The sequence below is a fragment of the Cucurbita maxima genome, unplaced genomic scaffold (assembly GCF_002738345.1).
Source record: "Cucurbita maxima cultivar Rimu unplaced genomic scaffold, Cmax_1.0 Cma_Scf00015, whole genome shotgun sequence".
Classification (NCBI taxonomy): Eukaryota; Viridiplantae; Streptophyta; class Magnoliopsida; order Cucurbitales; family Cucurbitaceae; genus Cucurbita; species Cucurbita maxima.
In genome coordinates, this window is record NW_019272031.1 from 3,003,606 (window position 1) to 3,029,253 (window position 25,648).

Sequence of the window (25,648 nt, forward strand, 5' to 3'; positions counted from 1 at the left end):
TAAACTGAGCACCCTTTTAAATTTTGATTTCACATTCTTGTTAGTCTTATATATTTTTGTTCTGGTTTAATTTGAAAGAAAAAATGAAAAATATGGTTAAGAAAACCCTTTATAAATATGTCTTAATGGGCTTGAGATAATTGAAGCTAATTATGAAGACAATATAAAAAATGCAATTGCCTGGCTTGTGTTTTCCTTTATTGTTTAATTAAAAATAACACGTGTTTTTCAATCTCAATCAAATAGTATATCCAACCTCAAAACATTCATAACATTTAATATTTTGTATTTTGTATGGATATTACCTTTAAATTATCTTTCCAAACACGATTAAGAGCTTGTTCCAACTCATGTTTTTTTTTTTACTATATAATAAACCAAAACTCAAATAGGTAAGCATCAATAAAAGAGAGTATTGAGTATCTAAAAAAATGAAGCCTCTAACTAGTTTATGTTTAGAATCAAGCATTATTATTATTGACGCATGTTTTGACGTTATAGGGAGTAAAGGACAAGAATCAGGGGCAAATGGCAAGTTACTATTTACAATTATCAAACAAACCCAATTTTAAATGTTCATTGCAAGTCAAAAAATGACGATTTGGGTGAACATGTTTTTGGAGAAGCAAGCCCAATTCGACTGGAGATTCAGAATGAACTTTTGGCGTACAACTTTGTTTTGGTGCAATTTTAATAGTTTGAATGGACATGCTTCATTGGAGGTTTTTTGGCCAGAGAACACGTATTGACTTTCTCCACGGTGTGACAATAAACACTGCATTTGGGCAGCTTTCGATGATGGATTATATTTGAAAGATATTCCAGCCGAGAAGCTTGAATTGATACACCATTGGGAAAAATGAAATAATTACTCAATTTGCTCTCACAAAACCTACTCTTTCTTCTTCCTTCTTCTTTGTGTTATGTTTGATTGCTTACGCATGTAATAATTCAACAGAGAGTTGTTGGGTTTCTTTATAGACCTAGATGTAGTACATTTGAAGTCTATAAAAGTACGAGGAATCTTTTGAGATTTTAGAATTTTTTATTGTTATAATTTGCTTGGGTTTAGTGTTTTTACTCGTAACAACTCATACCCAAGATTTGAAATCTGAATTTGGTACTCAATGGCCCTAGCATTCCCGTGACGATATGGTCAGGTTACTTACTCCTCGCTTCTAAGAGTGAAAACTATTCACACAAACCAACATGAGTTTTTCTAACATGTTTTGTCCTCACTCAAGTGTTTGCTACAAGAATTCTCATAAGGTCACCCAACATAAAATTGCTCCCGTTGAATTGAGAGTTGCTATTGTTGAGCTACGAGAAAAGAAAATGCATCTAATTGATATTGGTAGTAACTTTCCGTTCTTTTTTAGCTTTTCTTTGTCATCGATACTCTTGATTGCTTTCATTCGAATTATTCATTCATGTACTCTCTTTTACTCAGGTATCACACTACTCAAAACCCTTTCATTATTGAAGAATATTTGTGAGTTTAAACTCGAAAGAGTAACAATTTAGATGAAAAGAAAATATATATGATACCTAGCTCTGGTAATCTGTGGAAAGTGGCGGGGTGCGTCATGGGTGTTGGAACGAAAACTCCAACGTTTGTCGGAGTTTTCGAGTCTCATTGGAGACCACGAAAGTTTTATGAATTTTTTTTCGATTCGTTAAAAGAACCTATTATAACAGTCTATTTTCTTACACCGGCTATCCTAACAACCAATTTAGATATGTACTTAATTTCACCGTACACGATCCACACGACGAGTATGAACCCACCAATCAGTTTGCACATCTTTCAATAGTTGAGAAAAGGACAAGTAGCTGAGAATGTTAAAAAGGAAGGCAAAATGGTAGTCTCCAAGAACTCAACATACGAGGTATCCGAGGTGCAGATGTCCTATGTTCAAACTTGGTATATGGAGACAAAAACTCCAAAGAAACCTATAAGCAATAGATTTATAACTCAATACAAATTTAACCATTCTATAGCCCCTGAAGGTGGGGCCTTCCTAGAAAAAGGAAAAGAAAAGAGTGGCTAGGATTTTTGAAAGAGCAAGTTGAAAAGTGAGATTCAAACTTAAAGTCTTTGGTCGAGAATCCTTCACGAAAAGTGGCTCAAAACATGATTCTTCGTAGGTTTAGATTTTGAATTACTGAAATCAAGAATCGAAAAAGAATCGAAGGTATGATTTATGAATTTAAGAATAGTATTTGTGTTTAAATTATGACTTTTAGGTGATTGTTTGCTTCTAAAATTTATTCATTATATTTTATGAGATCATATTCAACTGACCGTCAGTAGGAATGGTTTGTGGACAATTCAAAATTCAGAAGAACTCCGCGGGAGGCCATTGAACAGCTGGAAAAAGCCCGGGCCCGCTTACGAATTTTGGTTTCGAGTCTTAAAATAATAAGAATCAAGAAACATTCTTACTTTGAATGTTTGATTTCTTGGCTAGAAGATGTATAAACCTTATTTTAAAGTGTGTTTTCACCATATTTGCATTATTTATGAATAATGAAGTCCACCACAAATTTTAAAGTTCACACCAACTTTAGATATTTTTCGTTTGAACCATTCATAACATGCATAATAATAGGTTTATTTTAAATTCCATTACTATTGATGTTGAAGGGGGCTCCAATGGACTATATGGTGGCAGCTACTTTGTGGTGTGGTAGCTTGGGTCAGCTACTTTGTGTTTGCTATGGAGATGGTGGCAGGGGGTGGTGAGAGCTCGGGACAGATACTTTTGGGTGGGCATGGTGGTGGTGGTTTGGGCCAACAACTTTGTGGTGGGCATGATGGGGGTGCCTTGGAGCAGCTACTTTGTGTTCGCTATGGTGGTGGTGGTGGTGATGGTGAGGGCTCGGGGCAGCTACTTTGTGGTGGGCATGGTGATGGTGTCTTGGGGCAGCGCTATGGTGATGGTGGTGGGGGCTTGGGGTGGCTTCGTGGTGGTGATGGTCATGGTGAGTTGGTGTAGTAGCAGGGCTTCTGTGGTGAGGATGATGACGACGACGATGTGGGCTTGGAGCGGCTGCTTTGTGGTGGCCATGGTGAGTTGGTGCAGGAGCAAGGCTTCCATGAGATTCGGTGGCTTCGAAGACATTGAAACTACAATAGAAAAGAAACACAAGCACACAAACAATTGTTCTAAGAGAAGCCATTTGAATATGATATCAACTTCTAACTTTGAAGTATTAAGGGTTCAAAGTGAATCTGAAAAACAGTTTAAATGGAGAGTATACCGTCTAATTGAGTAACAGTTTAAACAACACTGTTTCCCTCAATTTAATTGGATTTCATCTCAAGTTGGATTTTAAAATAAAGAACCAAACTCAAATTCAACCAATTTCTTAATTAAATTTTTATATTTAATTTAAAATATCAATTTAAGAATTTGAGTAAAAAACAATTGCTCTATTTTTTATAATAAAATAATAATCTATACGCTTAAAGGTTTATTACAATAAGTTCACTTAAAACAATATTGTAAATCAACATATAGCAGAAAATAGCAGAAAATCGATAATATGAAAGTTGCACGTGACTTGAATATTTAGAAATACTAAGTAATAAATGCAATCATGAAGGAACATATCCTTACTTAAAACATCATGGCTCACGCATGCGCACGTTGAGCTCCAGGTAGACTCGTATATGTACCCTCAAACCTAAACTTTAGCTAGCATACAGACATACTACTGGAAAGGCTATGGAGGGAAAGAAGCACACAAAATATCTTGGTGGACATAATTTCGTAGTCTATACATTCGTACTAATCATAACGGGAAAGTATCGTGATGCACGTAACACACAAAATGCACGAGGTCTCCATAGGTTTATATCATGGCATATATGTATGATACGAGTCATACCATCAATTTTTGTAAATATAACTTTCATGAATAACATGCTAACATGGTGTGCGTGACATAACATTTAGAGGTTCATGCATCATAATATATTGAGTTCACAACTAGATGCATAATATAGCACAATTGTCTCATAACAAAATACACGTCAAAGAATCACAAAACACGATATGTGTAGGGTTCCTAGGACATGCAACGTTCATACTTCAAAAAATTCATCCAACAAAACTAATAAGTTACAATTTGAAATCTAATTCTACCTATGGAATTGTACCATTATAATTTAGAATTTTACTATGGAAATTGACTCATCTAATTGTACAAAATAATCTAAATTCAGCTCAAAATTATTTATATGGGCTTGAACACCTCTGAAAATGTTAGAAATGGCTCCAAAGAGTCGAAAATGGTAGGAAAGTGTCTGAGTATATTAGACCCAAGCAGGATTATCTTAAAGGCAAGCTCGAGCCGTCAAAAAATATATTTTCTGACTGGCTTCGATTTGACTAAGTGAGATAAAACATCCCAATTATTTCGATCACGCTACCATATTTTATAGTAGAGAAACTCCCTTGTTTTTCATTCCACCCTATGTGAGACTATTTTTCCTCATGGGGTATACAAGGGTCGGGTTGGGTTGGATTGGAGCAATTTTTTGGACCAACCCAAAATTTCAGGTTTATTGGATTGATAACCCAACCCAACCGTCGATTCTCGGGTTGAGTTAGGGTATTTAAGGTTTAGTATTTTGGGTAATGGATTCAAAACTTTTGGAATAAAAGTTGTGATATTATCACTAAAAGAATTGTCGCCTATAAACTTTTAGTTTAAAAGTACCAAAACCTCGGTTGCATGGATATTATCAGCTATATAAATGCAATAGATAAACAATGAATCAATTTCAACTGCACCTACATATAATTAATTATCCACATTCACAATATATAATCATTCAACAAAATACCTAAAAACACAGTTCTAAGAGACACGGAGTCACACTTTACAAACTTAGTACAAACTTGAACCTTCCTATTACATAAAAACAATAAAAATATTTAGTTTAAATAAATTAAGTATAACAAAAATAAAAACTACTAGTAAAATATTTTATTTACCTTGAAAGAGTTGTATTTTGTCCTATCTCTTATGATCTAACGTAACTCACCTCATTACGAACACTAAGAATAGAGTCATGTATTTTTTTAAGCACCTCATTCACAATCGAGTTTTATATGGGCACAATGCCTTATGTGTAATACTTCTGTAATGACCTTAGATTTTTTATAGTCTAAAGTTGTTACTGTATACATACTATACTCATTTGTGCGAAAATAATCATTTGAAAACTTCAACATAAAACATAAACTTTATCTTAAAGCACTGTCATGGACTTATGAATGAGCAGACAAAGAGTATGAGGATTCATTGTGGATTGCCAAAGAAACTTTAGGCCGACGCTGTAAATATAACAGTCTACTTGATCAATAGAGAGTCGTCAATACTCTTGGAGTTCAAGCTGTCATAAGAAGTATGGGTAGGAAAAGAACTCATGTACTCTCACTTGAGAACTTTTGGTTGTATTGTGTATGTTTGTGTTGATCCAGAAAAGAGTGACAAGCTTGACGTTGAGCTTGTGAAGTGCTATTTCAGAGGCTATGGTTCTGACATGTTCGAATACAAGTTTTAGGATGATAAGAACTGAAAAGTTCTAAGACACTGTGACATAACTTTTGATGAAAATATTTTGTACAAGCAAGTGGAAGTTAAGGTTGAGTTGCTGAAAGATATCAAGCAAGTGGGAGTTAAGGTTGAGTTGCTGAAATCACCTAGTGATGTACCTAGTGATGTTGAGTTGCAGGAAGCAAAGCAAATGGTACCTAGTGATGTATTATATCATCTTGGGAGTTAAGGTTGAGTTGCAGGAAGCAAAGCAAATGATACCTAGTGATGTATCACCGCAAAGGGTACCTAGTGATGATGTTGAGTTGCAGGAAGCTTTGTATGATGCTGAGTTGCTTCGAGTTGCAGGAAGCCAAGCAAATGACACCTGAGAAGATTATCTAGAACTATCACTAGATATATATTCTTCATTACAATAGATATATATTCTTCATTACACTACACTATCGATTGCTGCTGACTAGTGATTGGTTGACTAGTGAAGGAAGTCAGTTGATGAGGAGCTAGTTATGGAGCTAGTTATTGAGAAAGAAGCCCTCCGAAAACAAAACACAACAGTGATGGTGCAGATGGTATACTTCACTCGCAGATATCGAAATATTTGATAGATCTTCATGGTAAAGATATATTTAACCGAAACTATATATCCCATATATCCATTAGCTATAATGATACCCAATGTATATACCCCAAACAAATTCCTTGGTGTGTTTAAATTCATACACACTTTAAAGTGGATAACAAAACAAACTTCCTTCAAATATCTATACCTTATTCCACAGTTCCCACACAACACACAGAATATCTCTTGATCAAAAGCCTAAAACAACATGAAATTTCATTGATGCAATTAAAAGGAACCCCACCCCTTATTTTAATCATCCAACTTTCTCCCACTCCTCCTAAGATCCACAACATCTTCATCCCTTTCATCTTCATCTGACCCTACAACCCTCTCCTTTATCTTCTGCGTTGTATCCTTAGCCGCCTCCCATGCCCCTTCCACTGTTTTCTTCGCCTTCTCCCCAATATTCTGCACCGTCTCCGTCGCCTTCTTCGTCCCCTCCTTCGCCATCTCCTCCGTCTTCTCCTTCATTCCCTTCGCACTTTCCTTTGCTCTCTCGCTCGCATCCTCCGCCGTCTCCGCTACCCGGTTCGTCCCTTCCTTAGCCTTCTCCTTCGCATCGTCGGCGTAGTCTTTCACTTTCTCCTTCGCAGCCCGCGCTGTCTCCGCAGCCTTGTTGGTTTCTTCTTTCGCCATGTCTTTCGTCCCCTCGGCGTAGTCTTTCGCCTTCTCCTTCATGTCTTGGGCTCCTTCCTTCGCTCTTCCCTTCGCATCTTCATACGCCAAATCCGGTCTCGGGTCTCGGTTCGCATCCACGCCATGTCCATTCTATACGACAAACCAAACCCATGAAACAAATCACTAAAATAACAATTCTAAAACATGAAATTGGTATGAGGAATGATACCCATGGTTGCTTAGAGGCGGAAGTAGTGAAAGAGACCCTTGAAATCTTGGTGGAATATCTGAGAGTTGGAGAAGGAGAGGCATTGGGGAAGGCCTTGCAGAGGTTGAAGATGACATTTTTGGCTAAGGATATGCTTACTGCCATTGTTTCAGTTTCAAACACCGACACCGACCGGAGTTCTCTCTTTCTCTCTGTGTTCTTTCTGAATCTGAACGTGTTGATTTGAAGGGGTTTGTAAGGTGTAGTTTATAGGAAGAAGTGGCAGAGTTTAGCATGTGACACGTGGGGTTGTTGCCACGTGGTGATGTATTTGTATGCCTCGTGGTTCAATTGTCTGCACAGTCAACACGTTAAGATAAGATGAAAATTCGTTGCAATTTTTGCACCAACTGATCTTTTTTTTTTTTTCTTTTTTTATGCTGAATAAAGTGAAATAGCTATTATTATTGGCTTTTTTTTTTACAAACTAAAAAGGTAAAATTTTAGGGTTGGCTGGATTTATAACTCAGACCATTCCGGATTTAATGAATTTACTGTGGAGGTTCTTCAAATAACCCTGGTAAAATGAAGTATCGTATCTCTTTTCTAACTCGATCTCACTGCTTCTCTCCTTTCCTGTATAGGTTTAAGAGCAAGTCTACTTTGGTAGTTATAGCTTTAAAGGAACCGATAATACTTGGTTTCACTTCTTTCCGGTTAAGGTTTAACAACAAGTCTACTTTGGTAGTTATAGCTTCGAAGGAACGGGTAATACTTGGTTTTGGTGTTTATATTGGTGTTTGACGGAAAAGACCCAAATAAAGTTTACATCTTAACTCAACTCATGTTCAAAATTGAAGAGACAGAAATAAAGTTTGCATTTCAACCCAACTCAACCCTCTATCCAAACCTCTATCTTTGAGTTGGATTTTATTCATTTTTTTATAATTATTTAAAAACATTCCATTTATTTATAGATTAATAATTAAAATCTCATAAAACTCAAATATTAAACATTATACATACGACATTACTCCGGACATTACTAGCATTTACTACAAACATTAAATATTCTTAATTTTTCTAACAATCTTAAAAGCATGACAGGGTTGAATTGTGAACCATATTTTCACAACCCGACAAAAAAAGCTTCCACCTGTGAACTAAACAAATTTTCGATTTTCCAAAAAGTACAACATAACCCAATTAAAAGAAAAAAAATCTATATCAACCCAAGTTCAAGTTGTTCGAGTTATCAAGTCATCCAAAAAGTACAACATAACCCAATTAAAAGAAAAAAAAATATATATCAACCCAAGTTCAGGTTGTTCGAGTTATCAAGTCATCCAAAAAGTACAACATAACCCAATTAAAAGAAAAAAAATCTATATCAACCCAAGTTCAAGTTGTTCGAGTTATCAAGTCATAAATACTCCGAGAAAAATCAACTAGATAATTATTTTTTTTTTAAAAAATAGGCATAAAGATTAATTCATTAAAATATAAATGTGACAGCCTTAAGAATACATAATACAAAACCTGGAAATAACCCATCAACAAAATAATCTCAGATTCCACAAGTTTCAGGAAAGTGGCTCAGCAAGGCTAAGCATCTTCTTATCTGTAAGAAACAAGAATAGCATCCCCAAAGAAATAAGGAATAAAGACACCAAAAGAAAAGGCTCTATACGTCTCTGCATAATATAAATGAAGTCTTGCTCTCCTAACTTCCACATCAAACACAACAAGCAATGAAGTTCTTTTTACAGTTACCATGCTGTTCATGCTTCTGTTCCATCAAGCAGAAGAAAGGAAAGCACAAGGAGGATGACCCAAAGCATGAATGAAGTTACCATTGCAAGTGTTTATTCTGAAAATAAATTCGGGTTTTTCTCCCCGCTTCGAATAATGGAGGATTTATAATACCTATCGATCACGATGACGTACCGTGGTTGCTGTCTTTATCTGTTTGTTTGAGTCTCCTAAGGCATACCCATTTGATGTCTTGGTTTATTGTGTTATAAAGTTCGTAATGATCATTCGTTCTTTTCGCTTTTATCTCGACTCTTCGGCGACATCTGTAGTTCTTCCATTTGATTCTTTACTGAAACCAAGCCAGTCTCGGAAAGAAACCTGTATAGAAATCAAAACTCATTCATAAGCATCTGAATGATAAAAACAGTGTAGGGCAGGCAGATGCATAAACCCAAAAAGGAACACATCACTAACTACAAGAACGGATTACCATCCAAAAGAATCAAGCTAAGTTGATAATTACAAAAAGTTCAATAAACAGACATTCAAGAATGAATGTCGCTAGATACGATTCAAGGTGTGGTCTAGATACGATTCAAGGTGTGGTCTAGATACGATTCAAGGTGTGGTCTAGATACGATTCAAGGTCTGTTCTAGATACAATTCATGGTGTGTTCTAGATACGATTCAAGGTCTGTTCCAGATACAATTCATGGTGTGTTCTAGATACGATTCAAGGTGTGTTCTAGATACGATTCAAGGTGTGTTCTCCCATTCAATACCAAACCGACAAAGAACTTCAATTTTTGGAGAATCTTAACCTACCAAATAGAGAAAATGCAAGATTTTTAAAACGCGTCTGCTACAGAGAGGTTTCCACACCCTCATAAAGAAAGCTTCGTTCTCCTCCCCTACCGAAGTGGGATCTCACAATCCAGCCTCCTTCGAGGGCCCAACGTCCTCACTAGCATTTGTTCCCTTCTCCAAGAGATGTGGGACCCCCCAATCTATCCCCTTCGAGGCTCAGTGTCCTTGTTGGCACACCGCTTCTTGTCCACCCCCTTCGAGGCTCAACCTCCTCGCTGGCACATCACCTAGCGTCTAGCTTTGATATCAACTGTAACAACCCAACTTTTCTTTATAACGGCCCTGACTACTATGTACAAGAAAATTCGGGTTGTTACATTTTCCTATATTCCTTCATCGTAGCCAGCTTACCCACTCAAAATATTATGTTCCTTGAAGAAACACCGCAACCATTTCGCTAACAATGTTTCATTACATAATTTTCAGGTTACAAATGCCAAACCCACCAAGTTTCCAAAGTCTTCAAAACAACCTCCCAATTAGCCTGGGGAGATCACCCTTCCCATCCCAAGCAAGGGAGAGATCCCACCTCACAACCCACCATTGAGGCCCAAAACTCAATTTAAACTCCTCACAGTTTATGTCAAATGCAAGCTCTTGACTACAATCGTTTATCCCAAATGCCAAACTCAATGCAGACATTGAATCCGTGGGTACAATACCAGCTCTTGACTAAAATAGTTTGGTAGTTCCAGAAAGTTGGTGGTCCACACTTTTCCTGATTTAATTCTCGTTCTATGTGCAACACAGCGTATGCCACATAGACTCACTCCTCACCGTTCAAATTTGAAATAGTTTAATAACTATTGAAATGAACCAAGACATCAATCATGCAATATAAACTTCAAGAAAGATGTGGAAAAAATGTTCTTCAAATTACCACAAGATGTTGCAATTCATGTTACATTAAAAAAGAATCAAACTTCATTTATTCTTGGATGGGTACAAAATTTGGGTGGATGATAATCTAGAGTTATGACATTTCTTTAATATACTTTAAAACTTTTATTTACTTTAAGGTTACATTTACATGGTGGCTGGTGGCTAATTATAGTTATGAAGGTTACAACTCTTGAAATACCTCAGGGAAGACCCAGAGTTTTCATTTTGAAGTTATAGGAAGACCAAGATTTTTCATTCTGAAGTTATATAAAGCCATGTATGTTACATTTGTAAAGGAAACTTGGAAAATGCAATAAAAAGAGCATTTGTGTCTTCCTTTAGCCAATGACTAAGTTTTTCTGTCATTCTATGTAACTTAGGTTGAATGTTTAGAACCATTCAAGCTCGATATGATTGATCTTGCTTGTGGGTGACTCGAAACTCCAACAAATGTTCATGCCTTGAGATATTCAATCAACAAGTAATTTGAATCTTACTTTCTCTTGGAGTGATTCTTTATCATTAGGGCTAAATTTCTTTACAATTCTATTTAGTTTAGGTTACATGTTTAGAATCATTCCAGCTCAATATGATCGAGTGATTCGAATCTCAAACAAGTGTTCTTACCTTAAAATATTTCTCAACGAGGTGATCCGAATCTTACTAATCCCTTATCAACTACCTTGAACAGTTCCATCTGATTCTTGTTATGTAACAGACTTATTCTTAGTTTGGAAACCACTTTGGTCCCTAATCAGTTTTCAGATCTATATACCCACAAAATTTCATTAAATCTTAACAATGTTCTTCATATTAGTATCAAATTGTTAGGAACTTACAAATTTTAAAGTAGGACTAAGTTGTCACAAAATTAAATTGTAACAAAAATGGAACCAGAACGATATGAACAGTAAGAATGAAAAAGTTGAACATACCAGTTAAGGAGCAAGAAAAGGGTCGCAGTTATAACCACTAGGAACGTAACATGAAGAATCAACCAAGAATCACTGGCAGAGAATGCAAGGCTAAGCATCAGGACTAGACACAGACCCAGCATCAGAAACGCCGACTTAAGCGTAGTCCATGTAGGACCCTGATTTCATAAGGTAAAGAAAATAGGAATTCAATCGGAGTATGAATTTGCAAAGGGGAGGGGAACTGGAAAATAAAAGATGAAATTGAACTAACGTTGACCCCAGGGGCTAAGGCTCCGAGCAAAACTGCTTGGGCTGAAGATACTTCTCCATCGCCTGAATCGTGTCCTGCCATTGCGGAAATATGGAACGGCCAGAACGAGATCAAACTGGCTGCGGCTGCTTTGGAAGACTCATCAGAAGCTGTGCATGTTCTTCGAGGATCGATTTCGAACCCTTCCCTTCTGTGTTAATGGGCTCTGTGGATCGCCTTGGTCCGCCTTCCCTCCTAAGAACACAGCATTCTGGCCCATGATTAGGGCACTATCCCTCTGTTAACAACCCAATATAACAATGGTTTCAAAAATTATAATATTTTTTTTAATTATTTTTGAAGTATAAATAATTTAAAATATTAAATTATAAATTAACATGATAGCCACGACCATCTATAATTGTATGATATTGTCTACTGAGCATAGACTCTCCTAGGTTTGGTTTTGGTTTCCTCAAAAGACTTTTTACCAATGGATTCTCAATAATCCTCAACAATTCTCCCCGTTGATCAAAGTACACGATAGAGCCTCCCTTGAGATCTCCTTCTTTGGAGCTCTCGAAATCTCCCCTTAATTGAGACTCGACTCTTTCTCTGGAACTCTGGAACAAAGTACATCTTTTTTTCAATACTTGAGTCACGTTAGACTACACCTTCAAGACTCACAACTTTTTTGTTCGACACTGGAGCATTCTATTGACATGACTAAGTTAAGGGCATGGCTCTGATACCATGTTAAAAACCACTACTCTCCACAATGGTATGATATTGTCCACTTTGAGTATAAACTCTTATGATTTTGCATTTGATTTTCCTAAAAAACTTCATACCAACAAAGATAGTGTTCCTTACTTATAAACTCAGGATTTTCCTCTTAATTAACTGTGAGACTACTCCTCTCAATAATCTTCAATATAACATGATCGTAACTTAAAATAACGTGACGATAATTGAGATGATTACTTAAATAAATTAAAAAAAGAAAAAAAAACAATATTTCACTAGCATGAGCTGCACCCGAGTTCAACTTTAGTGAAACTAGATTTTATTGAACATGACTTAACTTTAGGTAAGTCGTAAATGAAACTCAAGAACACATTATATCACCAGACATGAAGGTCCGCTTTCACATATCTTTGAGAAAAGGAAACAACCTTATGCAATATTGAGGCGAGACAATTCCTTAATACACGTTCACTTGAGATCATTTTTTCGACTTTCTATACATGTATATACAAACGCAAACGCTTTCATTAGACAGTTTCGAGTTTTCGGTTCGAGTAAACGATGAATATAGACAAAACTACGAAAAACCTCAATTCCCCATATAGGCAGCACTTCTATTAGCAGCATCCTTTTGCAGCTGCCACTCTTTATCTTTTAGATACGGCAGAACCGGTGGCTGCTCAGTTCTCAAATCAATAACACCGCAGCCATACAGGTTTGGCCTTTCATAACCATGGAAGAACATGTTTTTTTGGTTCTCATTCGTGCTGTAAGCTGCAGGGAAAGCTGGATAACGTAATGGACTCTCCATATTCATTGTTGGATACAAATGTTCATACCTTGAAGTATCATTTCTTTGCAAGTTCATAACGTTTCCAGAAGCATTGTAGGGAGGTGGCCGTACTTGATTCTCCCGATATTGACGAAGCCATTCCGAAGAACTCATTCGATGCGATGACGGATACATATTCGTAAGACCACCAATCATGGGACCATATTCATATGTAGCTTGAGGGGCAGTCCAGTTTGAAAATGTATCATTTTGGTCAATGTCCCTAGAGATGTTAGAATTGGTAGCATTAGTCCAAACAGCATCATCAGGTAAATAAGGAGCTGAAGGTACTGGGGTGGAATAGGAAGGAGGTGGAAAAAGGTCGGATTTTCCAGATTTCGAGCTCGGAATCGAGGCCGAGTTATCGGTATCGCCGAGCGTAAGACCATTTACGAATGCCAGAGTTAACTCATCAATGGGCTGCAAACCAGGCTTAGCAGAACCATTTGTGCCTTTCTCTGTAACAGGGTTGAAAGTAAAACCTCTATTGAGCACCCAGGCACTAAGTGAAGGAGGGCCAGTTGATATGGTGCCTTCTGAAACATCTTGCTGCTGCTCAAATGGCTCGTTTCTGCTGAGATCATGAAAAGCAAAGGGATCGGTCTGGCCCTGCGTCTGTTCTATAAGTAGCGACGTGGCACGCCTCAAGCATTCATTGGAAGATATAGTCTGAGCCTCCATGCTTTTCGGTGAAGCTTCATCGCTCTCTGCAATAGAGATCGGTGCAGAATTATATCTCATGAGGGGCTTGAAAAGAATGACTTCTTCATCTTCAACAGGGAGAGATTTTTTGACATCCTGAGTTGGGTCTTCCAGATCTTCCAGTTCTTTCTTATCTGGAAGTTCATTTTGTTCTACTTTGTCATAAATGATCCACTCGGGATAATCCTTAGCGATATTCGAAATTTTAGTAGCAGCAACCGTTATGCGATAAGCACGGTGTTCAGCTCCGAATTCGAAGTTGTCGATGTGTTCCCAGTGCGATGAGAAATCCAATGGTTCATGTGCAAAAGCTAAAGGAGTGAAGCCTCTTAGCTCATAATCTTCCCACAGAGGGATAGCAAGAGAACAATGTGCCTCAGCTGTATGAACATTCAGCTTCTGTAGAAGCTCAACATAAGCACCAAAAAAGTAAGACATGGAGCTTCTAGTTTTTGCATCAGAACCATATCTTACTACTTCATCAAGAACGCTTGGTAACCATTCAACGAAAACGAGCACCGCAGGTAAAAGGGGGGATGATTCCCATTGGCTTGCCTTCAGCGATCTCTCGACTAGACGTCCCATGACAACAAAGGTAGCAACCAATGCCAAGTGGGTTAGCTCAAGTTGCTGCATATCATTCAGGGTAGCTTTACTGAGAAGATTCTGTACCATGAAGATGAATACGGAAGCAATTTGGATGGCTAGGAAAGGGCCGGTTCGCACTGAATCCAAAAGTTCGTACGACTCTAATGAAACATTTAATTCAGAATCATCTAGAGACAGGAGTTCATCCAGCGATCTCATCATAGATGAAAATGTGCTTGTGAATTGCTCCAAACTGTAATGTATTGAAATCCATAAAGAAATGTTAGAACTCAGAAAAAAAAATGGTGGACATGGAATTGGCAAAGCAAAGAAAACGTTAAGTGACTATTAATTATGATATCCCACGTCAATTAGAGAGGAGTACGAAATATTCTTCATAAGGGTGTGAAAATCTCTCCCCAATAGACGCGTTTTAAAAACCTTGAAAAAAAACCCAAAAGAGAAAACCCAAAGAGGACAATATCTTTTAGCGGTGAGCTTGGCCTGTTACAGTTAGAATCGTACAACGCACACACTCGATCTAGATGAACACAGAACATGAGAGAGACTTCAGGTATGTACACTAAGTAAAAGAGAATACAGAAGATGCAGAAAGTACATCTACAAAGCACTGTCTAAGAATGTATATATATATATATATATAGTTTCAGTTTACTATATATAGCTCTACCAGATTAGCCATCTACTATATATCTGTACCCAGTCTCATAAGTATCATCGGTCTTGCTTGCAACATAGAGTATCAAGTTGACTCTAACAAGCTAAACAACTTTAGAAGCAAAGCATTCCAAAATGTTGCATCAAGTCATGTATGGATGAATTAGGAGTTTCTTAGACTAAAAACAATATGAATGTATATATATACACAGAAGGTTGAGCAACTAAAATACCTCGAATTTATGAAAAAGAAAGCCAATGTTCTGATGAGCAGAGAAAACATGTCTGTCTCTAGAGACTGATGATCATCTTTGGTTTGTGATTTGATTTCTAAACAGCACTTCTCAGACGGTCTCAAGAAATCGAACTCGGCGTCCCTAGATAGGGAAGGCATAAGAGATGACCTATTCTGTAAGGTCACGTAGTTAAAATGTGGTAAAAACAACCAAAAAAGGTGTAGAGGATGAGATAGAAACTAAATGAGTCTTACTCTTTCAAATAGTAACAAAAGGTTATCCCAAGCATCAGGAAAAGGCTCTTTGACTGCAGAACTTCTCACACAGTGGTACATAGCGAGAAACTGATCATTAACATATGTTGCCAATACAGCCAACTGGAAAGAAACTATGAACAGTTTGAGTAAAACATATTATACTATCTCATATCATGATTGGAAAAAAGAGTTCATAAGATGATTTTGTAATCGCCCAAGTCCACTGTTAGTATATATTGTCCGCTTTGGTGCGTTACGTATTGCCGTCAGCCTCACGGTTCTAAAACACGTCTACTAGGAAAAAGTTTCTACACCCTTATAAGGAATGTTTCGTTCCCCTCTCCAACTGATGTGGGATCTCATAATCCACCCCCTTGAGGGCCTAGCGTCTTCATTGGCACACTGCCCGGTGTCTGGCTCTGATACTATTTGTAACAGCCTAAGCCCACCGCTAGTAAATATTGTTCGTTTTGGCTCATTATGCATCGTCGTTGGCCTCACAATTTTAAAACATGTCTACTAGGGAAAGGTTTCCACACCCGTATAAGAAATGCAAAAGGTTTCCACACCCGTATAAGGAATGCAAAAGGTTTCCACACCCTTATAAGAAATGCTTCGTTCCCCTCTCCAACCGACATGGGATCTCACAATCCACCCCAAGCATCCTCGCTGGCACACCATCCAATTTCTGGCTCTGATACCATTTGTAACAGCCCAAACCCACCACTATTGCCGTCAGCCTCACAGGTTTAAAACGCGTCTACTAGGGAAAAGTTTCCACACCTTATAAGGAATGTTTTGTTCCCCTCTCCAACCGATGTGGGATCTCACAATCCACCCCCCTTGGGGACCTAGCGCCCTCTCTAGCACACCGCACAGTGTCTGGCTCTGTTACCATTTGTAACTGCCCAAGCCCACCACTAGTAGATATTGTCAACTTCGGCCCATTACGTATCGCCATCAACCTCACAGTTTTAAAACGTGTCTACTAGGGAAAGGTTTCCACACCCCTTATAAGGAATGCTTCGTTCTCCTCTCCAACCGATGTGGGATCCACAATCCACCCACATATATCACCGTCAACCTCACAGTTTTAAAACACATCTACTAGTGAAAGGTTTCCACACCCTTATAAGGAATGCTTCAATCCCCTCTCCAACTTATATGGGATCACATAGATTTCCTTTTTGCAGTAATAAAAAAGGTCACCTGATTATGGGGGTTTCCACTATCAGGCCAAACCATTGTTGCTTCTAAGTAATGAGTAGCAGCAGCTAACCACTTGTGGGAATGGGCATCTGGTTTTTCATGCTGTTCCATGTACCTAGAAAGATCCCCAAGGCAAACTAAGAGACGGTGACATAAGAATTGACATTTCTTCTTTCTCTTTGGATCAATGCCTTTAGAGACACCAAAAGCCTTATATAACAAGCCTTCTTTTTGAACCCCACTATACTCCCTGATTTTCAAGATCAGTTTCTGATAGAACTTTGTTGCTTCCAAGAGAAACGACCTAAATTCTGCAATATGATTGCTACTACTTCGCTGTGCATCATTAGAATTCTGTCCTGTCCCCAACTTTGGGCTCTCTACATTTGCAGAGCTTCTCTTTATCCGCTTCCGAAACTCGTCGATAAGCTTGTAATGAAGCTTCCACAGAGAATATTCAACATCTTGAAGCTCTAATTGTTCGTGTTCATTAATGAAAATTCTCTCATAAATTGAACAAACTTTGTAGTATAGATCTTCGACATCTGAATGTAATATCCCTTTGGAAAGGATTGATGCTGTTAACTGCTTTTCCAAGCTCACAACCTGCAATGACTCACATCATGAAGCAACCATAACAACATGAAATCTTATGGAACAAATTACCTCATCAAGCAAGCTCTCCTTTCTGTTTTGATTTGCAGAGGTAGTCATGGTTAAAATTGAGCAGCTGATTTCAAGGTACACTACCTTCCAAACATCAAGTGTAGTATATTCTCATGTAAGTGAACCTGTGGGAAGTGAAACAATGAGAGGAAAGAAAGGAAGGAAAAAGAAGTACAAAATCGGGTGATATCGTAACAGCCCAAACCCAAACCCACAGCTGGCAGATATGGTCCACTTTAGCTCATTATGTATCGTCGTCAGCCTCGAAATTTTAAAACGTGTCTGCTAGGGAGTGGTTTTTACACCCTTATAAACAATGTTTCCTTGTTCCCCTCTCCAACCAATGTGGGATCTCACAATCCACCCCTTGGAGGCCCAACGTCCTCGCTAGCACACCGTCCGATGTCTAGCTCCAATACCATTTGGAACATCTCAAGCCCACTGCTAGCAAATATTGTCCGCTTTGACCCGTTACATATCGCTGTTAGACTCACGGTTTTAAAACGTGCTGCTAGGGAGAGGTTTCCACACCCTTTTAAACAATGCTTCGTTCCCCTCTCCAACCGATATGGGATCTCATAATTCACCCCCGTTGGGAGCCCATCATCCTAGCTGGCACACCGCCCAGTATCTTGGCTCTAATACCATTTCAAGGCCACCGCCAGCTGATATTGTCTGCTTTAACCCGTTACATATTGTCATCAACCTCACGGTTTTAAAACGCGTTTGCAAGGGAGAGGTTTCCACACTCTTATAAAAAAATGCTTCATTCCCCTCTCCAACTGACGTGGGATCTCAAAATCCACCCCCCTTAGGGCTCAACGTCCTCGTTAGCATACCACCCCCGTGTCTAGCTCTAATACCATTTCTAACAGTCCAAGCCCACCGCTAGCGAATATTGTCTGTTTTAGCCTGTTACGCATCGCTAACGGTTTTACAATGCGTCTACTAGGGAGAGGTTTCCACACCCTTATAAGGAATGCTTCTTTCCCCTCTCCAACCAACATGGGATCTCGCAGATACAAAGACGATCATATCAAGCAAAAAGACATCACATCAAGCAAGGGTGAAGCCAAAAACAAAGGAAGGTCAACACTCTACCCCCATTATAAAAATTTCACTCCTAGTTTCAATTACTTTAAAGCATTCTGATGCGCAGCAAGATTCAAACCACCTCTCATTTTCATTTAGTTTGTGAGCAAGTAAGATCTCAAAGAACAATTCGTGAACATAATGAAGAAACATCCCAAAATTCAACCGAAAACAAAGAACTAAACTCCAACTACAGAACCCTACACTTAAAAAATCCATTCCCAGAAGCCAAAATTGAAGTCCAGATGAAAATCAACGCCCTATGACTACTGGGGTATCCCCAAAAACTCAACACGAATTCTGTAGAAGAAGAAGAACACTGAATCAAACACCAGAAATAGATTTTAAGAAACCCCACATGAAGTAAAGTAAAGAACAGCCGTCCCAAGAAGATCACAAAGCAAAAGGGCAAAAAAAACAAAGTAAAAAAATGGATTGTAGCAATAAACAAACCTCGTAGAAATTAGGCAAAAATCGACCATCGCCATTAAAGAATCAGAGCAAACATATTTGAAGCAGAGGAAGCCAAAACAGATTCTCCAGCCAAAAGCGCACACTTGGAGGGTACACAGAGACGAGAATCGAAAGCTATGCAAGAAGACCACGACACCTCTACGCAGTAAGAAAAACAGATAAAGCAAAAGGGTGTCGATAAAAAAAAGAAAAAATCAAATTAGGATAAAAATGATCATCTGTTTATAAAATAAGGAAGTAAAGTCACTCGAACTTAAGTTTAAAATAGACCATATATTATAGTTGTGATTCTAAAATCCAAATTTAATCATAAAATGTAATTATTATAAGCAATTTTATATACCAAGTAGGATTATTTTTTTAATTGTTAGTAGAAAAGTTCCAAAAGAAAACTAAAAAAAATGAAGAATAAGTAGTAGCCATGTTCATCGACTAGTTACACAAGATTACTTGTAATCCAAGCTAACCCCTCCCATTAGCCTACAAAATACATAGACTAAAATAAATAAATGGGACATTTTAGAATTCTCACGAGAGTAATTAAGTAAATAAGATATTAATTATTATTATTTATTTAATTTTTTATAAATAATTTTAAATTTATGTTCGAAATTTTCATAGGGTTATTTAAATGCTAAATAATTTGTTTAAGGATAATAAAGTAATTATTTGTGAATTTAATATTTTTTATAAAGTTTTAACATTTATAAAAAAAAAAAAAATAAATAAAAACGCCGCATGGATGGTAAGGTGGTTGGGGGTACAATGATCATTGGGCTGGAATCGTCTACAGAGTGATAAAGAGTGTTGATGGTGAGCTCTACATCCACAGCCGTTGGATTTCATGAAGACACTTTGTAAAGGTTACTAAACGTTGATCAGAAATGGGGCCCAGATGATGGAAGGTTGAAGAATCTGAACCCTAGAAAGGTGTAGTTTTTCAACCCTAATTTCTTCTGGTCTATGGATAGTCTAAATCTGTTTACAGTCAGGAGGGCCCACTATCATCAATGTTGAAAAGACGAGAAAACCCGGACTTGTTTTTTTAATTATTTAAAAAAATCAAATATCAAACATTTATAATTCACACCATATCATTATATCAGTTACAAATATCAAACTTTCAAGTTAATTCAGTTAATCAAGTTAATTCAATAGTTGAATTATTATAGCATTTTTTGTCGGGGAATTTGGGCCATAAAGACCCCATTATCTTACAAATGTAGATGAGGTTAGACCATGCGTGTGGCCTCTCTCATATCGACCACTAGAGACATTCACGAGTGGGACGAGAACTACATCAAGATTTCCTACCCGAAGTTATTCTATTGTGTAATATACAAATTCATCATGTGAAGATAGAAAGATTCGAGTCTCTAACCTCTTGATTATAAGTATATATAAACCTGTTAAACTATATCATGAAGTGCACCAAATATTGGAATTACGTCTCGCTTGTTAGATTAGATATAAAAACTAATTGTTAGACGAACACGACTCTCCACAATGGTATGATATTGTCCACTTTGAGCATAAGCTCTCATGGCTTTGCTTTGGGATTCCCAAAAGGCCTCATTTCAATAGAGAGTGTATTCTTAGATTATAAACCCATGACCATTCCCTAAATTAACCGATGTGGGACTTTCATCATCCAACACCTCCCCTCGAACAAAGCACGCCTCCCCTTATTCGAGGCTTGACTCCTTTGGAGTCTTAGTCATTTTTCGACATTTGAGGATTTGCCAATCTATCGGCACGGCTAAGTTTAGGGCATGACTCTGATACCATGTTAGACGAACACGACTCTCCACAATGGTATGATATTGTCCACTTTGAGTGTAAGCTCTCATGGCTTTGCTTTGGGATTCCCAAAAGGCCTCATTCCAATGGAGAGTGTATTCTTAGATTATAAACCCATGACCATTCCCTAAATTAACCGATGTGGGACTTTCATCATCCAACACTAATAATCATAATGAGCATAGATTAGTGATAATTGACATATACTCTCTCTCTTTTTCATATCGAACGTTTAAATTTTCATACCAATTAATGTGATAGCAATTCAAAAGTCAACCGTTGCTATCATATAAGACGCGATTACATTTTTGAATGATGCAACATGTCTGAAAATGACTACTTACATTTTTGACTATTCAAAGTAAGCAATAAATACATATAACTCCTTTGAAAATCAATCCAATTAGTAGGAAAATGATATATTTTTTATTAAAAAAAATGTCGTTGTAAACGTTACGATGAAAAGATGGACTGCAAATATCGAACGAAAAATATCTCTACATACGAATGGAGACAAGAATTTTCAATGTCAATTAAGAAAATAATTTCAACATAACTCTTCAATCTCGATTCTATGAACACGTTGTTAGGAGTATTCATGGATTGGATCGAGACATTTTTAGACCCATGGTAAATAATTTTTTTAAAATAACAAAAATAATAATTATAAAATTAAATAAAATAAGATAAATATATGTATATATAATTATATGGTAAATAAAGCGTATATATTTTAAAATTAAAAATAAATTTGGGTTCTGTTAGTTTCAAGAGAGTTCATGAACTAATCAAATCTATAAATTTTTTCATTCATTTGAATCCAACTCAACTAAAACAGGTTCATAATTTAGCTCGACCCTACTAATTAGATTGAGATGATCAGATTTTTTGAATCATTGAGCACGTCCACAAAATGGGGAATAAAGATCAAAGAAAAAACAAAAACAAGAGAGAGAAAGAAAGAATCATGACGTTGTTGACTTTAAGAGTAGAAGAGAATGTGTTTACATCATCGATTGCGTTTACATTAGCCCATTTTCGACCAAGAACGATATTAACATCTCCATTAGTATAAGACCTTTCAATTAAATCTAAATACAAAATGTTTCGGAGAGATGTTTTAAGTAGAAATGTATATCCCTCCTCACAAGGGCAAGTGTAGGAGTTCAAGTCCACCGTTAACAAAATTGTCCGCTTTGGCATGTTACATATCATTGTCAATCTCACGGTTTTAAGACGCGTCTATAATGGAGAGGGTTAGCCCTACTCCAATCAGTGTCTCACACTGTTCAATGACTGGTTTTCATACTATTTGTAACAGTTCAAACCCACCACTAGCACATATTGTCTGCCTTATCCTGTCGTTGTCAGTTTCACAGTTTTAAGAGTCATCTACTATGGAGAGGGTCTAGCCCTACTACAACCAATGCCTCGCACTGTCCAGTGATTGACTTTGATACCATTTGTAACAACAAAAGATCACCGTGAGCAAATATTATTCGTTTTAGCCCGTTACGTACCATTGTTAGTCCCACCGGTTTAAGACAAGTATATAATAGAGAGAGTCTAGCCCTAATCCAACTAGTGTCTTACACCATCTAATAACTGACTCTGATATCATTTGTAACCGCTCAAACTCACCGCTAACATATATTGTTTACTTTGGCTCATTACGTATCGTTGTCAGCCTCATAGTTTTAAAATCTTGAGTAGAAGCTCGAAGGAGAAAACTCAAAGAGTATAATATCTACTAGGCGGTTACTCTGATAGCGATTCAAGATTGCAATGAATGACAGACACCCACACACCATGGGAGTGTCAAAAAAGTCTACAAAAGCAAAGCAGACCAACAAGAAACACCACTACTACTACTAAACGAGTCAAAGAAACAAACAAACCAACAGCACTGACAAAGACAACCATGTTTTCTGTCTTGCCTCCCTCCTTCCTTCCTTCCTTCCTTCACTTTCCCGTGTCCCCATTTACTTTGAGAGGACTGTTCAGAGTCAAGCCCAGTAGGCCAGCGTAAGTGTTAAGACTCCAGAAAGGATATTAAAAGCACCACTGCCTTTCCCCATGATCGCTTCACTTTAGCACACCCACAAGCCCCTTCGCCTTCAAGGGCCCCAACCAAGTCTACCCATTTAATGATCCACCGGACCCAAGTTCAAATTCAAAGCTATGCATCGAAGTCCAATGTCCCCATTTGACTACCTTATCTGACAGGGAAACTCCTCATTTATAAACAGTTGTAATGACCTGTTCTTGAGAATAACTCATCAGACTTGGGTTGACCCATGGGATGGGTTCCTTCATTGTCAGCTGCCCCAACAACACTATGACGATAAGATTTGTATTGCCCAACTAATAAACTTCACCGGATTCAAATGGGGTCACTGTTAGGAATCACGAACCTGTTGAGGATTATTGAGAGAGAGTCCCACATTGGCTAATTAAGGAGATGATCATAGGTTTATAAATAGGAATACATCTCCAATTGGTACTAATGATATGATATTATCCACTTGAGCTCTTGTGACTTTGCTTTTGGTTACTCCAAAAGGCCTTGTACCAATGGAGATATATCCCTTACTTATAAACTCATGATCATCTCCTTAATTAGCCGACGTAGAACTCTCTCCCGACATTCGAGGGTGAATTTTTTATCCTATCATGCCAAATGATCACAAGTTACTTCAGGCCTTGAAAGGAGGGGAAAGGAAAAGTGAAAGAGGAGGAAGAAAGAAAGCTAGAAACGACAAAAGCTTACCAGATACAACACAAAAGGTAACAAAATGTCAAGATTCCACACGCACAAGACCTTCCTTTTTCTTTATTCACCTCTACTAACACTAATTGCCTTAAAAATGACCCAAAACCGAATTAGTCTTCGCATTTATAGTACATTTATTGAGTGGTGAGTGTTGACTACAAGATGAGCTGAGAAGTAATAATGATAGACAGATCAAATTTACGAACAAAGATTTATCAGGATTTGCACTAAATCAAGATCCCTCCAATTATAGAAACTGAAATTGTATGTAAACTGTAATGGGTTTGAAGAAAAATCCATAGAACAATCATTAATCTTCAGCTCTTGGAACAAACAAGGGAGAAAATGAGGCTAGTTCTTATTCTTTTTTCATGAGAAGAACAGATTAAGAACACCAAATTTTACAATTGACGCAGTAATCATCTATCATTCTCGGGAAATACATCATTACAAACATTATCACTCAGCAGCAACATATGAAATCAAAATCCAAAAAAAAAAAAATGGAAAAATAAAAGAGGAATTCAAGAAGTGGAAGAAGAACCTGGAACTCTAGGCGATGTCAATGGGAACAGAGGCAACAGCCGAGGCTCAGATTCTCGAGGAGTAGTGGTCGGTGATGGATGTAAGTAAAACCCCTTTTCTTTAATCGCTTTATCTTCCGCCTCAGCTTCCGATTTCGCATTCGCCAACCCAGATCGATCAAACGGGTCAGGAATAAGCGGCGTGACCGGACTAAGAGCAAGCGCCGGAAAATCCAAAATGCTAGGAGAAAGAATCTCAGGGTTTCTCGGAGAAAACCCAGAGTTACAACTCGAACCAAACCCCGGAATCGACGGGTTAATTTTAAGTTTATTCAAGGAGTTCCTCCGCTCATAGAGCTTAAACCCAGATTGCTGCCTTTTGGGCAACGATTTAATAGGCGGAATGTGCGTTTTAGACACAGAATCAGCGTTGGAACCACCGGAAACCGGCTTAACAGAAGCTTGCTTAGCAGTTTGAGGAGATCCGGTGAGCATTTGAACTACTTGTTTGAAAGAGGAGGAATCGGCTTGGACGAAGGTAGTGGGATATGGGTTTACAGATTCGGATCGAGTGATGGGTTTTGGAAGCGGCGGAGATGGGTTTTGTTGGTGAATTGAAGAGGTTTCCATTGATGGGGTTGTGATCAGTGGAGAGGTTGCAGAGACGCGAAGAGAGAGAGAGAACAGGGAAGGTGTGAGAATCAGAGGCGTGGGGTTGAGGGAGTGTTGGATGGATTTTGTTGGTCATTTGTCATTTTTCTTTTACTGTACAGTTTGAAATTTTTTGAAGATTCATCATGAACATCGCACCTGCCCAACACGCTCCCTTTCCCTAATTAACCAACCATTAAGCAAAGCATCCACTTTTTTTTCTTTCCCCCCTTAAATCTCTCTCTTTTTTTTTTCTTAATCATATCTAATCTTTGTTTAGAACCATATCCTTTAAAAATATTATACCCATCTTAAAATTATTAATCAACTTTCAACAGTAACATTAAAAAGAGAGATAATTTATGAAGTATGGATAGACGGATTCTTCGTTCATATTATTGATAGTAAAAACTTTTATGAACATTTTTTTTACAAAAGTCGAGGGTGTTAATGCTATGTTTAAAATATTAAGAATACTTTTTAAACATAATACTGAAAATTACATGTCTACTAATATAGGGAATGATCGGAGGTTTATAATCAAAGAATACTATCTTCATTAGTACGAGGCTTTCTGGGAAAACCCAAATCAAAGAAGATCCGTGAGATCCGTGATTCCTAACATGGTATTAGAGCCATGCCCTTAAACTTAGTCATGCTAATAGAATCCTCAAATATTGAATAAAAGTATTGTAAGTCTCGAAGTCATAGTAAAAAATGACTAAG

General features: G+C 37.6%; 4 protein-coding genes across 6 annotated transcripts; all 4 read right to left on the reverse strand.

Moving 5' to 3' along the window:
* Positions 1-6,263: 6,263 nt before the first annotated feature.
* On the reverse strand, positions 6,264-7,268 carry LOC111490179 (late embryogenesis abundant protein, group 3-like). The gene is made up of 2 exons (XM_023138701.1): positions 7,044-7,268; positions 6,264-6,964 (listed from the first exon to the last, which is right to left on the reverse strand). Exons 1-2 carry the CDS (start codon positions 7,185-7,187, stop codon positions 6,446-6,448), a joined length of 663 nt encoding a protein of 220 aa, XP_022994469.1. The 5' UTR covers positions 7,188-7,268; the 3' UTR covers positions 6,264-6,445.
* Positions 7,269-8,570: 1,302 nt separating this feature from the next.
* Positions 8,571-11,944, reverse strand: LOC111490203. Its single transcript, XM_023138730.1, has 3 exons — positions 11,715-11,944; positions 11,462-11,619; positions 8,571-9,155 (listed from the first exon to the last, which is right to left on the reverse strand). The coding sequence occupies exons 1-3, from the start codon at positions 11,793-11,795 to the stop codon at positions 9,059-9,061; spliced, it is 336 nt and encodes a 111-aa protein (XP_022994498.1). The 5' UTR covers positions 11,796-11,944; the 3' UTR covers positions 8,571-9,058.
* Positions 11,945-12,817: 873 nt separating this feature from the next.
* Positions 12,818-19,330, reverse strand: LOC111490086 (protein SMG7L). Of its 2 annotated transcripts, none has more exons than XM_023138563.1 (6): positions 19,154-19,330; positions 17,609-17,733; positions 16,943-17,548; positions 15,731-15,853; positions 15,474-15,649; positions 12,818-14,815 (listed from the first exon to the last, which is right to left on the reverse strand). In XM_023138563.1, the coding sequence occupies exons 2-6, from the start codon at positions 17,654-17,656 to the stop codon at positions 13,030-13,032; spliced, it is 2,739 nt and encodes a 912-aa protein (XP_022994331.1). In that variant the 5' UTR covers positions 17,657-17,733; positions 19,154-19,330; the 3' UTR covers positions 12,818-13,029. The 2 variants fall into 2 exon arrangements, with proteins under 2 accessions (XP_022994331.1, XP_022994332.1); XM_023138564.1 differs by lacking the exon at positions 19,154-19,330 and adding an exon at positions 18,905-19,100.
* A 4,156-nt stretch (positions 19,331-23,486) lies between these two features.
* Positions 23,487-25,022, reverse strand: LOC111490182 (VQ motif-containing protein 4-like). Of its 2 annotated transcripts, XR_002719497.1 has the most exons (3): positions 24,292-25,022; positions 23,745-23,834; positions 23,487-23,642 (listed from the first exon to the last, which is right to left on the reverse strand). XR_002719497.1 is itself a non-coding variant. In XM_023138704.1 (2 exons), exons 1-2 carry the CDS (start codon positions 24,899-24,901, stop codon positions 23,638-23,640), a joined length of 615 nt encoding a protein of 204 aa, XP_022994472.1. In that variant the 5' UTR covers positions 24,902-25,022; the 3' UTR covers positions 23,518-23,637. The 2 variants fall into 2 exon arrangements, 1 of the variants encoding a protein (XP_022994472.1); XM_023138704.1 differs by lacking the exon at positions 23,745-23,834 and having other exon boundaries at positions 23,518-23,642.
* Positions 25,023-25,648: the final 626 nt, after the last annotated feature.

Bases quoted from the DNA above. Each gene is read 5' to 3' on its own strand.
- LOC111490179 (XM_023138701.1), bottom strand. From the start codon at position 7,187: ATGGCAGTAAGCATATCCTTAGCCAAAAATGTCATCTTCAACCTCTGC. The intron at 6,965-7,043 runs GTATCATTCCTC...TTTGTCGTATAG, and splicing joins CCGCCTCTAAGCAACCATGG to AATGGACATGGCGTGGATGC.
- LOC111490203 (XM_023138730.1), bottom strand. From the start codon at position 11,795: ATGGCAGGACACGATTCAGGCGATGGAGAAGTATCTTCAGCCCAAGCA. The intron at 11,620-11,714 runs GTTAGTTCAATT...TTATGAAATCAG, and splicing joins CCTTAGCCCCTGGGGTCAAC to GGTCCTACATGGACTACGCT. The intron at 9,156-11,461 runs GTATGTTCAACT...ATTTCTATACAG, and splicing joins CTTTTCTTGCTCCTTAACTG to GTTTCTTTCCGAGACTGGCT.
- LOC111490086 (XM_023138563.1), bottom strand. From the start codon at position 17,656: ATGACTACCTCTGCAAATCAAAACAGAAAGGAGAGCTTGCTTGATGAG. The intron at 15,854-16,942 runs GTGACCTTTTTT...GTTTCTTTCCAG, and splicing joins GTGGAAACCCCCATAATCAG to TTGGCTGTATTGGCAACATA. The intron at 15,650-15,730 runs GTAAGACTCATT...GTGACCTTACAG, and splicing joins TTTTGTTACTATTTGAAAGA to AATAGGTCATCTCTTATGCC.
- LOC111490182 (XM_023138704.1), bottom strand. From the start codon at position 24,901: ATGGAAACCTCTTCAATTCACCAACAAAACCCATCTCCGCCGCTTCCA.